Raw genomic sequence first — 12,481 nt, forward strand, 5'->3', positions numbered from 1 at the left:
ATACTATTTTTTTAGAAAAATAAACCATACATAAACAGTCAAACAGGAGTAATTATAGAACTTGTTGGGAGAAGTAAGGAAAGAGACTATATCTTAGATTTTAGATACAAGCAAATGTAAGAAATTTAGAGAGAGAAGGTGACCCAGATGAATGGGGATGGAAAATAAGAATATGTATAGGCATAGGAATCTGATGGGTATTGAATACAAGATATGAACAAATTTTATTTGTGCTAATGGGGAGAAAAAAAGAAAACTGGAAGAAGAAATGGTGAAAAAAATAGCATGAAACAAACCAGACTATTTATTATCCATTGTTTCCCAGAACTTGAGGCCATGCAAATTAACATAAAATGTTCTCGTTTTTGCTTTTCTGGGGGTTGAAGAAACAGATGGGATTTTATTGATTTGGCTCATGGACAAGAACAACTGTTGCTATATATTTCCTGTCTTAGTGCTTAAAAATTATGATAATTCATTTACTTTCACATTACAGTGGTAACTTTTGGTAACTAATGTAAGATTCAAATGAACAGAATGGAGTTTTGAATTTGGCCTCTAATTCTGCATCCTGCACATGCCTGGACCGAAGTCAGTTCAATAAATGTTTATTCCAAACGTAAACATTTTTTAGCCTTCCAGACTATGATAAAGCTGAAATATGACTTGCATGTGAGTTGCTTTATTCAGACTCTTACCACACTTACAAGGGTATGGAAAAAAGCAAGAACAATTTTTCTCTTCCCACTTTTTATTTCAAGTTTCTAATTTTCCTCTCAATAGTTGTAGTTTCAATATTGGCATGGATTTTTCCAGTATTAAGAGTATATTGGGCAAATGGGAAGATCCACACTCATTTTCTGATCCACTGATTCTAATCCATTGCATCTCCACTATAAAGTCAATAACCAACCTTTTCTTAAATTTCCACTGGTGAGACTAGTAGAAAAATATTTATTAATTCATTTTATTTTAAGATCGTAAGACATCTTGTACATCACTTGAAGTCATGTTTCAGTCTGACAGGACACGGTCTCTTTAAAATGCAGTTAGCCATCTTCCTATGTCCTATTAATAAGGTTGCATTAAAGGACTGGCAGTTTTTATTACTGTAGGAAGAGTATATTGTATAACCTCATAGCTGAGGGCAGTCTATGATTCAAAAGCTCTTGGACAAGCAGCACGTGTGATTGAAAAATCAGTTATGGCAGGGCTTCTTATCACTTGAGATTTAAACTTGAGATTGTTTGCCTGGAACTTTGCTCCCCAATATTTGCAAGTGAAACAGCAGGAACATCAGAAGTTAAAAATAAAAAACTGGTCCCCCTTTTATTTGATGATGTTTGTGCTATCTATGAATAGTGAGTGTAATTTTAGTTTAAATAAAAATTCTGAATTTTCTTCTCTTCCCTAATTTTCCAAAAATAAAGAAGCTGACATCTCTAAGATTGTGATATCTCATTTTTTTGTATAATGACTCATTACTCAGAAATGCGATAGCAGTTGGCTGCAAGAGCAACAACATAATGCAACATTAAGTGCCTTTTGGGACTCGTGTAGCAGCTTCGCACCTACAGGAAAAAGAAAGGATGGTTGGAATGGAATGGAATGAGGGTGGCCTAAAAAAAATAAAATATCCTTTCCACTAAGTCCCAATCCCCTCCCTTCCTGTTGTCAAACACTGTACTGCCAGATGGAAGGATTTGTAACTGATGAACCAGCAAATGAGCTTGCTCTCTTTTCAACTGCAGCCAATTTCATATAGTCAGCTATAGTCATCAGATTCAAAGGTACTGGTTGCATATGTTCATCCATACTTAAATGAACCATGGCTTACTCAATCAATTCCTTGGGTCTGCAGACATATTGAACAACAAATTCAATATTGGCTGAAGGAGCACAAAATACTGAATCACAACCTAGCCAAACATTTTAGTTTTCCATATTGTGCAAATCTGCTAAGAATCTTGCAAACAAAAGCCAATTAGGTTAACTGAGTTACTCATAAGCAAGCATGCTCAGCAATCACAATTAAGCCAGCCAAGACCTATATTGGATCTATATTGGACACAATACATTAGCCCTTTGGATTTAATTAACTCTATTTGCTGGATTTTCACAACAGACTGAACTATAAAACATAAACCCAATGGCCTGGATCCTGCAAACACAACTTGTCTATGTCTCAAAATAATATACTTTCCAGAGTGCTTGGCATGTTTTGATGCTAGAGACGCAGAATTTGACCTTCTTCTACTCAGTTCTAGCCTTATCAGGATATTTTTTTTTTATAACTACCCTGTTTTCCCCAAAATAAGACATCTCCTGATAATAAGCCCAATCGGGCTATTGAGTGCATGGCAATAAGGCCAAGCGCTTATTTCAGGGTTCAAAAAAATATATGACAGGGTCTTATTTTGGGGGAAACACGGTATATGTTGGTAGTATGAGGTAGCATCCATCCCTAATAGGCATTCTTGGAAAGGCTGGGCTTGTAGGATATACATGACCACAATCAAGGCAACTATTTCATATTTAGTAGTGTGTTGGGACACAATCTGTGTGATTAGGTAATGGTTTGATGTGTTCTCTGAACTCAGGTAATTGCTTAGACAATTTGGTTAGGACAAAGTTATGTAAATGCTGCCAGGGTGATGAGAGCTAGGGACTAAATGAACACCTAAAGATAAGGTTGAACAGTGATAAAAGTCTGTAGAGATTCCAGTCTTCCAGGTCATGGTTGTCCCAAAGGTGCTTTTTCAGGTGGCAACTGGACTTTCTTGTTTTTTTCTTTTGAAGACCTTTAGCTTCTCATCCAAGAAGCTTCTTCAGCTCTGACACTATCCCACTTCCCACTAACCTGTCAGAACTGAAGAAGCTTCTTGGATGAGAAGCGAAACGTCTTCAAAAGAAAAAAAAACAAGAAGTCCAGTTGCTTCCCGAAAAAGCACCCTTGGGGTTGCTCAGGGATATCGAGAGACACGCTGCATTTACCTTTAATTTTCTATCTTTTAGCCTTCTGAAGAGGGCAAAAGAACTCAAAAGGAACTTTTGAAAATTCAGACAATTCCGAAGTCATATCGTAAAGCATTCTCCTTCCACGCCGATGGAGTTCAGCTCTGACAATTGTCTTATACGGCAAAATACTTTCTCCGGTCTTATTGTTTTTGCTGCGGGGCGTGTGTGGCTGTGGGTGTGTGGGTGTTGGTGGTTAACAACGCCACCCGATAATCATTTTTATTGTGCCCCACCCCTCCCCTGCAAAGCGAGTCTGCGCGGCCGGTGGAGACAGCCGACTTCCCTCAACCAGAAAAAGTCAGGCGCGTCAGACCGAAACTTCGGTAGCTCTTCTCGCTTCCTGCCATGCTCCGAGCCGCGGCTCTTCTCTTCTTGGCTGCCGACGCACCGAGAGCGGGAGCCCTCCAGCCGCCCAACCCCTGAAGCGGTCGCCAGCTGCGATAGCGAACAAGTGCAACCTCTTCCTTCGGGCGGACTGGGCTCAAGCCGCCGCCGCCGCCGCCGCGCGCTGCTGCTCTTCCTGCCTCCGCGCTTGCAGCGGCAACGGGCGGCGGGGTTGGTGGAAAAGGCGGAGGCGGAGGAGGCGAAGGGAGGGAGGCGGGGAGGAGAGAATGGCAGCAGCCGAGGAACCCGGAGCGGCACCAGCAACAGGGAGCAGCAGCAAGGCCGGCGAAGGGGAGCCGGCGTCGTCTTTCCAGAGCCGCCTGTGGAGGAGCCTGCAGCTGGGGGGCAGGGGCAAGGGCAAGGGCAGCGGCAAAGCGGGAGCCGAACGCCGCAGTGCGGACACCTCGCCGTCGCTTCCTCGGAGTCGCGTCACGGAGCAGCCGGCCAAGGCGGACTTGTTAGCAGGGGGAGTCAGCGTCGGCGTCGCCAGATGGGGCGCCTTGAGGCGTCGAAAACACGTGCTGGACCGCGTCTTCTCGTCCTCTCAGCCCAACTTGTGCTGCTCCTCCGCAGAGCCCCTGGAGGCTGTGAGCACCGAGGCCGGCTCTGCTCTGCGCCGCCTCCGCGAGCATCTCCTTCACCATCCTCAGGGCAAAGGGGGGCAGCAGCAGGGCCGGGGCCCCGACGACCCGCCCGCCTCTCCTTCCTCGGCCTCTTCGGCGGCTGTCCCCGAAAAGGACCGGGTAGTAGGCGAGGATGGAGCCCTCACAACCGAAGCGCGGGAGGAGCCTCCGCAGCCGCCCCGACTCGGGGCTCACCTGTCCCATCAGAAGAGCTCTTCTCTGCCCGGCAACACCGCCTGCCTGGAGCAGTTGCTTCAAGACTCGCCCTCCAAGGGCAAAGCCAAAGGGCCGGAGGGCAGCGGCAGCCCTTCAGTGAGTCCTCGTTCTTCGAAGCTATTACAGGCAGGTGCTTTAGTTTACGGTATTAATTTGCATTGGGGGATGAAGCAGATATTTGGTTTCTCAGTGGGTTTTAGATGTGTGGACAAGGTTGGCTGGGGAAGTCTGGGAGTGAAAGACCTCACTTAAAGTTGCTGACTTAAAGAATAGTTGTTTCCCCAATAGTCTATTTTTGGGTGGGTGAGGAAAGGGAATGGGATGCTAAGAAAAAAGATGGAAGTAATACAGCTAGTCAAGTGAATTTTGCCCCATTTTACAACTTTTCTTGCCACGGTTGTTAAGTGAATCACTGCAGTGGATTAAGTTAGTGATGTGTTTGTTAAGCAAATCTGGCTTCCCCATTGGCTTTGCTTGTCAGAAGGTCACCAAAGGTGATCACATGACCCCAGGACATTGCAACCGTCATAAATATGAGTCAGTTGCCATGCATCTGAATTTTGATCATGTGACCACGGGGATGCTGCAACTGTCATAATATTGACTGTCATAAGTCAATATTTCAGTGCCATTGAAACGTTGAGTGGTCACTAAATGAACTGTTGTAAGTCTAGGACTACCTGTACTAAGAAAACAGAGAATTCCTAACGGAAAATACAGCTTGTTGACTCTCCATTAAGAATGTTGTGAGTAAGCTGCAAATATACCATAGGACTGCCTCCAAATAAGTTGCTAGTCTCAATCATGTTAGCTTTCCTGCTCCTTCTGTCCTTCCTGCTCTCCTCTGAATTATGCACTTTAAAAGAATGTATGAGCAGCAGTCATTTAATTTTTCTAGTGCAAAGGAAAGGATTTGTTTGTTTTTTGTTTCACACCTGCTTATTTTCACTCCTAGACATCCTACTTCTTCTTTTGTCCTCAATCTTTCCCTCATTAGGTTCTTCTCCAGTGAGTCCTTACTTTGGCCACCTAATGAGAAGGAAGGACTCACTGGAGAAGAGCTAATGCTGGGAAAGATTGAGGGCAAAAGAAGAAGGGGATGACAGAGAATGAGGTGGCTGGATGGAGTCACTGAAGCAGAAGGCGTGAGCTTAAATGGACTCCAGAGGATGGTAGAGGACAGGAAGGCCCGGAGGAACATTGTCCATGGGGACGCGATGGGTTGGACATGATTTTGCAACTACAAAGACATCCTACAGAAATCTAGGTTTTCTACTGGATATAGAGAAAAGGCTACAAATGTTTTTAGTGCCTCCAATATAAGAGGCATTTTACCAGTGTGTTACAATTGCTGCCTGTGAGATTCCCCTGGGTTGACTAATACAGCAACTGAATGCTGACCTTATAACTCTGTCAAGTGTGATAGTCCTTACATGTAGGACTAACAGCTTGCTCTATTTTTAGTTTTAAAAAGGTTCGAAAATCCAACCTTGACAAAGATATAATCTGAGTGCCTAACAAATTCAAACCTTTATTGACAGTGCACAACATATGTACAATGAAATTGATTGAGCTCAGTCAGTGCACCCCCCCAACACAATACAACTCACAGTGAAGACAGAAAAATCCCAGTGATTCTAACTGTCCTAACAATCCTAACGGTATGTAATTCACTTGCGTTTAAGGGAAGGGATTAGATACATTTTTAAAATTTGTGAAATATTTGTAAAAGGTCCCTTATATTTAGCCAGAGTGTGTGGTAGTATATCATATTTGATTCATCCAAAGAACCAGTGGTAGTTGCAGGTGACTTAGCTTGCTCACCTTTCCTGTGAGTGAGATGAAACATTGCACACCTAGAATTCTTGGCTAGCCATGAATGAGCACACTATTCAATTGATTCCTCCCCTCCAGCAGCATAATGTCTAAGGCAATCATTGGAAAGCATAACTTTCTGTTGCTTTATACTCTAGGTACAGATAGTCCTTGACTTACAACAGTTCGCTTAGTGTCACAATGTTCGAAGTTACAACAGCACTGAAAAGATGACTTATGACCGTTTTTTCTCACTTATGACCATTGCAGCATCCCCATAGTCACATGATTTACATTTGGATGCTTGACAACGAACTCATATTTATGATAGTTGCAATGTCCCAGGGTCATATGATCACTTTTTACCAACTTCTGACAAGCAAAGTCAATGGGGAAACGAGATTCACTTAATCTTATATGTTACTAGTTTAACAACTACAGTGATTCACTTAACAACTGTGGCAAGGAAGATCATAAAATGGGGCAAAACTCACTTAATAAATTTCTCATTTAGCAACATAAATTTTGGGCTCAATTGTGGCCATAAATTGTGGATTACCTGTATAGACATTTTGTCTTGTCCTTTGCAATCGAACTACAGCTGAACATTTAGGTTTCTTGACTGGGTATTGATTTTTAACTTATTTGAAAGCAACAAGATGGAAATCCATGTTGCAGGTCATGAGACACCATTGAAGGACCTTGCAAGATTTATTTGGTTGCCCTTGTTGGTGAAAGGGCCTAGCTGGAAATGATTGGGCAACCTGCACCAGTCTAATTCAGAATTCCTAGACTATGATTGTGTCTACTTTCATAAAACAAGCTTTAAATAAAGAAAATAAGTTTATATAATGCCTGAGCCAAATCAAATCCATGCCTCCGTGAAATGTGCAGACATAGCTTCAGTGTTGTTCAGAGTGCTGCAAAGTATTTTTATGTAAGTGCTAACGAATTGCCCAAATAAAATTTAAATCAGTAGATGCCCTTGGATAATCTGTATTTCAGATGAAATCTTTTCTCTTGTAAATATATTTCTTCCTTGCAACCTTAAATCCACATATTTATTGCTGATAATGTAGTGGTGCCCAGGATTGTTAGAAGACATCGGATGGCAGCTGAAAGATTGCTTTCTGACAGCATTATTAGTCATGCCCTAATTCTTAGCACATTGACTTGGAAATAAGCCCAGTTGATTGCAGGAGCACCTGCTTGTAGACATAAATCAGGTTATATCTATACTTTGTGGCATTGTTTTGTTAATGATGTTACCCGTTATGAATTAAATTTTATTTGCAGATCTAGCCATGTATATTTTACAACTTTGAGTTTTCTTTCTGTCACATTTTAACCATATTCCTCTGCATTATTTGATTTAGTCTAATTGGTATAATTAAAAAGAAAGCAAATATGGAAGATTTTAGTATATAAAATACCTACCGGTATAAGATGGACAGCATAGAAGAGTCAAATGAAACAATGCCGTAAGACAGTGCCTTGATGTTATTATTGTATGATAAAGATATTCTTTTTAAATAAATGGTACTAGTTGTATTGTCTGTTTTTTGGAATTCCCTGTTCTTGCAAACATAATTTATTATCCCCTTTGTTTATCCCTAATTCCTGTGTGGTTATAAAAATCAATAATAGCAACTCCATTTGTGTACTTTTTATTTTTCTGGAGATAACTTGATAGCTGAATGCATAAACATCTTGCAAGTCTTTGCTGGAACCTTTGTATGCATTGTCAAAGCAATGGGAGTTGGATTTCAAGTATTACTTCTCTAAAGTAAAAAAAAAAGTTGAGAGAATTGCAAGGCTGTACATATATATCTATGTAATTTACTCAGTTTTAGTAGGTGTACAAAGATAATATTAATTACGTGACTTTATAAATGAAGTGACTTTGGATGCTAATTATAAGGGGAAAGGAACTCTAAATTGTTCTGTTTTTGACGCTACATAGTAACAGAACTGACTAGGTACAATATATAACATGGGATAAAACCCAATAATTTATCTAGGCAAGGAATGTGGGAGCAACATAAATGAAATAACATGCATCAAGAATAAAAATTGAATTTATAGAGTAAAACTTCACGTTCAGTACTTTCAAATAATTACTTTTGCCATTTGTGAAAGTACATAAGTATATAACTTCTATAAAAATGATGCAAATTAAATAAAAGATCAAATAAAAATGGACACAAATCACAATTTGAGTATAATCAGAAATTATATTTATTATACCCTATTGAATTGAAATTTGTTGTTACTCTTGAAATGAGATTTCCTGGAACTTGTTTCTCTACTCTTTGCTTTAGAAATATTTAGTTTAAGTGAAAATATAGTTAAGAACTCTAGTTGATAGTATAGCTGATATATCTGATAGTAGCTGATAGTATAGCTGATATATGTCACCTCCCGGCTGGACTACTGTAATGCTCTCTACATGGGGCTCCCCTTGAAGACCACTCGGAAGCTCCAGCTGGTCCAGAATTCGGCTGCACGGGTGGTTATGGGCGCGACTCATTGCGCCCATGTGACACCTCTCCTGCGCGAGCTGCACTGGCTCCCAGTGGTCTTCCAGGTGTGATTCAGGATGTTGGTCACCACCTTTAAACCGCTCCATGGCTCAGGACCTGGATACCTTCGAGACTGACTTCTGCCATCAGTAGCCTCCCACTAGCCAATTTGCTCCCATAGAGAGGGACTCCTCAGGGTGCCATCGGCCAAGTTATGCCGGCTGACAACACCCAGGGGAAGGGCCTTCTCTGTGGGAGCTCCTGCCCTGTGGAATGAACTGCCCCCAGAAATACGCAAGATCTCCGACCTCCATGTGTTTCGCTGTGCCCTTAAGACCCTGCTGTTCCGCCAGGCAGGGCTATCTATGTAAATGATTTTTAAATTGGTGTTTTAAATTTTGGATTTTAAATTCTGGCTGAAATTGTTTAATACTTTTAACTATTTTAAAACTATTGTTGTATTTTGTGTTTTTAATTGGCTGTACACCGCCCCGAGTCCTTTGGGAGGGGGGCAGTATATAAATTAAATAATAAATAAATAAATAAATAAATAAATAAATAAATAAATAAATAAATAAATCTAGAGTAATAGTCCAACTTTATTAATTTGCCGCTCAAATAAATAGAAACTAAATAGAAAATGGTTAACTTGGGGACAGTTTAAATAGAAAATGGTTAACTTGGGGACAGTTAAACAATCTTGTTCTATGGGTACAAGCGAGTTCTCTGAGTGAAACTAGAAGCATATATTATAGATAGAATAGAATAGAATAGAATTTTTTATTGGCCAAGTGTGATTGGACACAGAAGGAATTTGTCTTGGTACATATGCTCTCAGTGTACATAAAAGAAAAGATCATCAAGAATCATAAAGTACAACACTTAATGATAGTCATAGGGTACAAATAAGCAATCAGGAAACAATATCATTATAAATCGTAAGGATACAAGCAACAAAATTACAGTCATACAATCATAAGTAGAAGGAGATGGGTGGTGGGAACAATGAGAAGATTAATAGTAGTGCAGACTTAGTAAATAGTTTGACAGTGTTGAAGGAATTATTTGTTTAGCAGAGTGATGGCATCTGGGAAAAAACTGTTCTTGTGTCTAGTTGTTCTAGTGTGCAGTGCTCTATAGCATCATTTTGAGAGTAGGAGTTGAAACAGTTTATGTCCAGGATGCGAGGGGTCTGTAAATATTTTCACAGCCCTTTTTTTGACTTGTGCAATATACAGGTCCTCAATGGAAGGCAGGTTGGTAGCAATCGTTTTTTCTGCAGTTCTAATTATCCTTGAAGTTTATGTCTGTCTTGTTGGGTTGCAGAGCCAAACCAAACAGTTATAGAGGTGCAGATGACAGACTCAATAATTCCTCTGTAGAACTGTATCAGCAGCTCCTTGGGCAGTTTGAGCTTTCTGAGTTGGCACAGAAAGAACATTCTTTGTTGTGCTTTTTTGATGACATTTTTGATGTTAGCTGTCCATATAAGATCTTGCGATATGGTAGAACCTAGAAATTTGAAGGTCTCTACTGTTGATAACTGTGTTGTCTAGTATTGTGAGAGGTGGAAATATGGAAGGGTTCTCCTAAAGTCTACCACCATTTCTACGGTTTTGATTCCAGGATGATATTCCATAAATCTGATTAAATTAATGTGCTTCATGGAAAGTTAATATTTACTGCAGGATTTTGCAGTAAGCCTGTAAAATGAAATTTTATTGGCAGTACACTTATTGCTGACAAGATTTGGTTTCATAGCTGTAATCTCAGATTTCCATAAAGCAGCACATGATAATGTGGTTCCAGTCCCAGAAGAGAAGTAGAGTGTTCAAGAGGAGGTCTGTGGTCAAGCTGAGAAAGGAATAACAAACAGTTGTCAAAAGCAGCAAGCCCTAATTATCCTGAAACTGGCAATGAAGTCTTTGCTCAAGACTCATAATTGAAATTCATCCTGTTCTCCAACAATTTATAGGCAAAGGTTTTTATATACCAAATTTCTGCTTCTATCAATTGAACATATCAACTTTAAGTGATAGAACTGCTCAAAAGCAAAATCTTAGATCTGAGTAGACTGTTACTTTTTCCTCAGGTTTGTACTTTGTTAACCTTTAATTTTTGGCTCAATAATAATTGTTTCTAGAATTTAGGATCACAGATTTCATTGTTGAAGTGGTTGGTTTGGTGAGGCCTGGTTCTTTAAGTTTAAGGTTTGACGGAGTGATATTTTAAATGCATTATTTGTTGTATTTAAATATGCCTTCCTACTTGATTGGATATTAAAGATTTATAATCAGTAATTAAAATATATAGAGAGAGAAAATATTTTTTAAAAATTGAAACGAGTGCTAAAGTTAGCTATTAAATGTCTCCTCTTTTGTAGACATAGGAGAAATAAAGTTTCAAAAGAAGTATATTTCACAGATTTGGAGTGCAGTAGAAAAAGGCATTCTTCCTTTGGGGGTCGAACGGCCATTTCACAGGGGTCGCCAAAGCCCTCTCTCGCCCCCCCCCCCACGCCTTCACTCACCCTCACCGTCTGCCTCTGTTGGATCGCCGGTCGCCGGTCGCTTATACCCCGCCCACTCCCAATCTATTGCTGCCTCCTGAGTCCCAGCTGATGGCTAGAGGGAAACAAACCGTTTAAATTCTTGCTGCAGGGCTTCAAAGGGCTGCCCTACAGTTGATCAGTGTTAAAAGAAAACAAATGAGAAGACCAGTGCCTGCAAAAATAGAAAAAAACAGCCCCTTTCAGCTTCAGCATAGGTTAATTACCATAAATTGATTTGATCAGCCTCCAGACTCTCAGCTGATTTGCTCTCAGCTGTTTTGTGGAGGGCTCTGTTGCTAGCTGCAAAGAGAGGAGCAGATTTTTTCCCCCTAGCTATGCTGAAAAAACGAAACTGAAAGTAAACCAGGGTCTTTGCTGCAACGTGACAAAATGAGGCAGAGAGAGATTTCTTTTTCTTTTTCCTCACCAAAAAAGGTAGGTGCAAAACTGCAAACAATGGGAAATTTAGGGCAAAAGAGGAGGTTCAGGATTTTAAAACACAAAAGAAAAAAAGCTCTATTTAACTAGGGAATTGTAATAATTGAGATACTATTAATTGTATATTGTGTTGAAAGCAGAAATGGTTAAGATGTGGTTTGGAGGAATATATGGGGGAAATTATTTGGTTTATTATTATTGGTAAATATAATTAATTGATTTATAAGAAATTGGATTGCATGGAAATAATTGGAATAGTCATGTTCATATTGATTGATATATAAAAAAGATAGTTATATAACTAATTGATTTATATTAAAATGTTGAATTTGTATTCAACAACTGTATTACATAATTACATAATTAACCAATGTGAGGATGGATATAAAAATAGATGACAATGGGAAGGGCTATAATATAGAATAGAAGGGAAAAATTGAATTTGATTAAGATTAGAGATGAGGATGAAGGGTAATACTGGTTTTTTAAAAAAATAGATGAGGAATAAATATGGCAAAAAGAAAATATAGAAATTGTAAATTTAATTAAAATGACTAAACACTGGTTAAATTTGTGAACTGGCCAAATACTCTGTTCAAAGAAAATATATTGTATGTTTGTATGTGTGTTTCTAATTATTGCTATTTATTCATATTTGTTCTCTTTTATTCTTTAAAGTTTAACAATTCATTCTTTATCTTAATATCTTTATATTTGTTTGGGGTTGGTTTTCTTCCCTTTCATCTTTTTTATTGTACAGCAATCTTTCTCCTCAAACCTACCACCTCTCTCTTGTCTTTCCTTCTTACTTTCTCTTCTCCCCCTCTTCTTCTCCTTCCTACTTCCTCTTCCTTTCTCCTTCTCCTCCTCTCTTCCTCCCTCTCTTATCCTCACTCCTACTCTAATTTCCCTTC

General features: G+C 39.6%; 1 protein-coding gene across 1 annotated transcript in view; it reads left to right on the plus strand.

Annotated features, from left to right (window-relative positions):
• The first annotated feature begins 3,629 nt into the window (after positions 1-3,629).
• Positions 3,630-12,481, plus strand: part of MCTP1 (multiple C2 and transmembrane domain containing 1) — a 150,966-nt gene continuing 142,114 nt past the window's right edge. The window contains exon 1 of the mRNA XM_070935753.1: positions 3,630-4,367. Within this exon, the coding sequence (XP_070791854.1) occupies positions 3,630-4,367 (738 nt within the window). The remainder of the gene's footprint in view (positions 4,368-12,481) is intronic.

This window comes from Pituophis catenifer, unplaced genomic scaffold (assembly GCF_029215685.1).
Source record: "Pituophis catenifer annectens isolate HBS135680 unplaced genomic scaffold, rPitCat1.0.hap2 SCAF_2, whole genome shotgun sequence".
In the NCBI taxonomy this organism is placed as follows: domain Eukaryota; kingdom Metazoa; phylum Chordata; class Lepidosauria; order Squamata; family Colubridae; genus Pituophis; species Pituophis catenifer.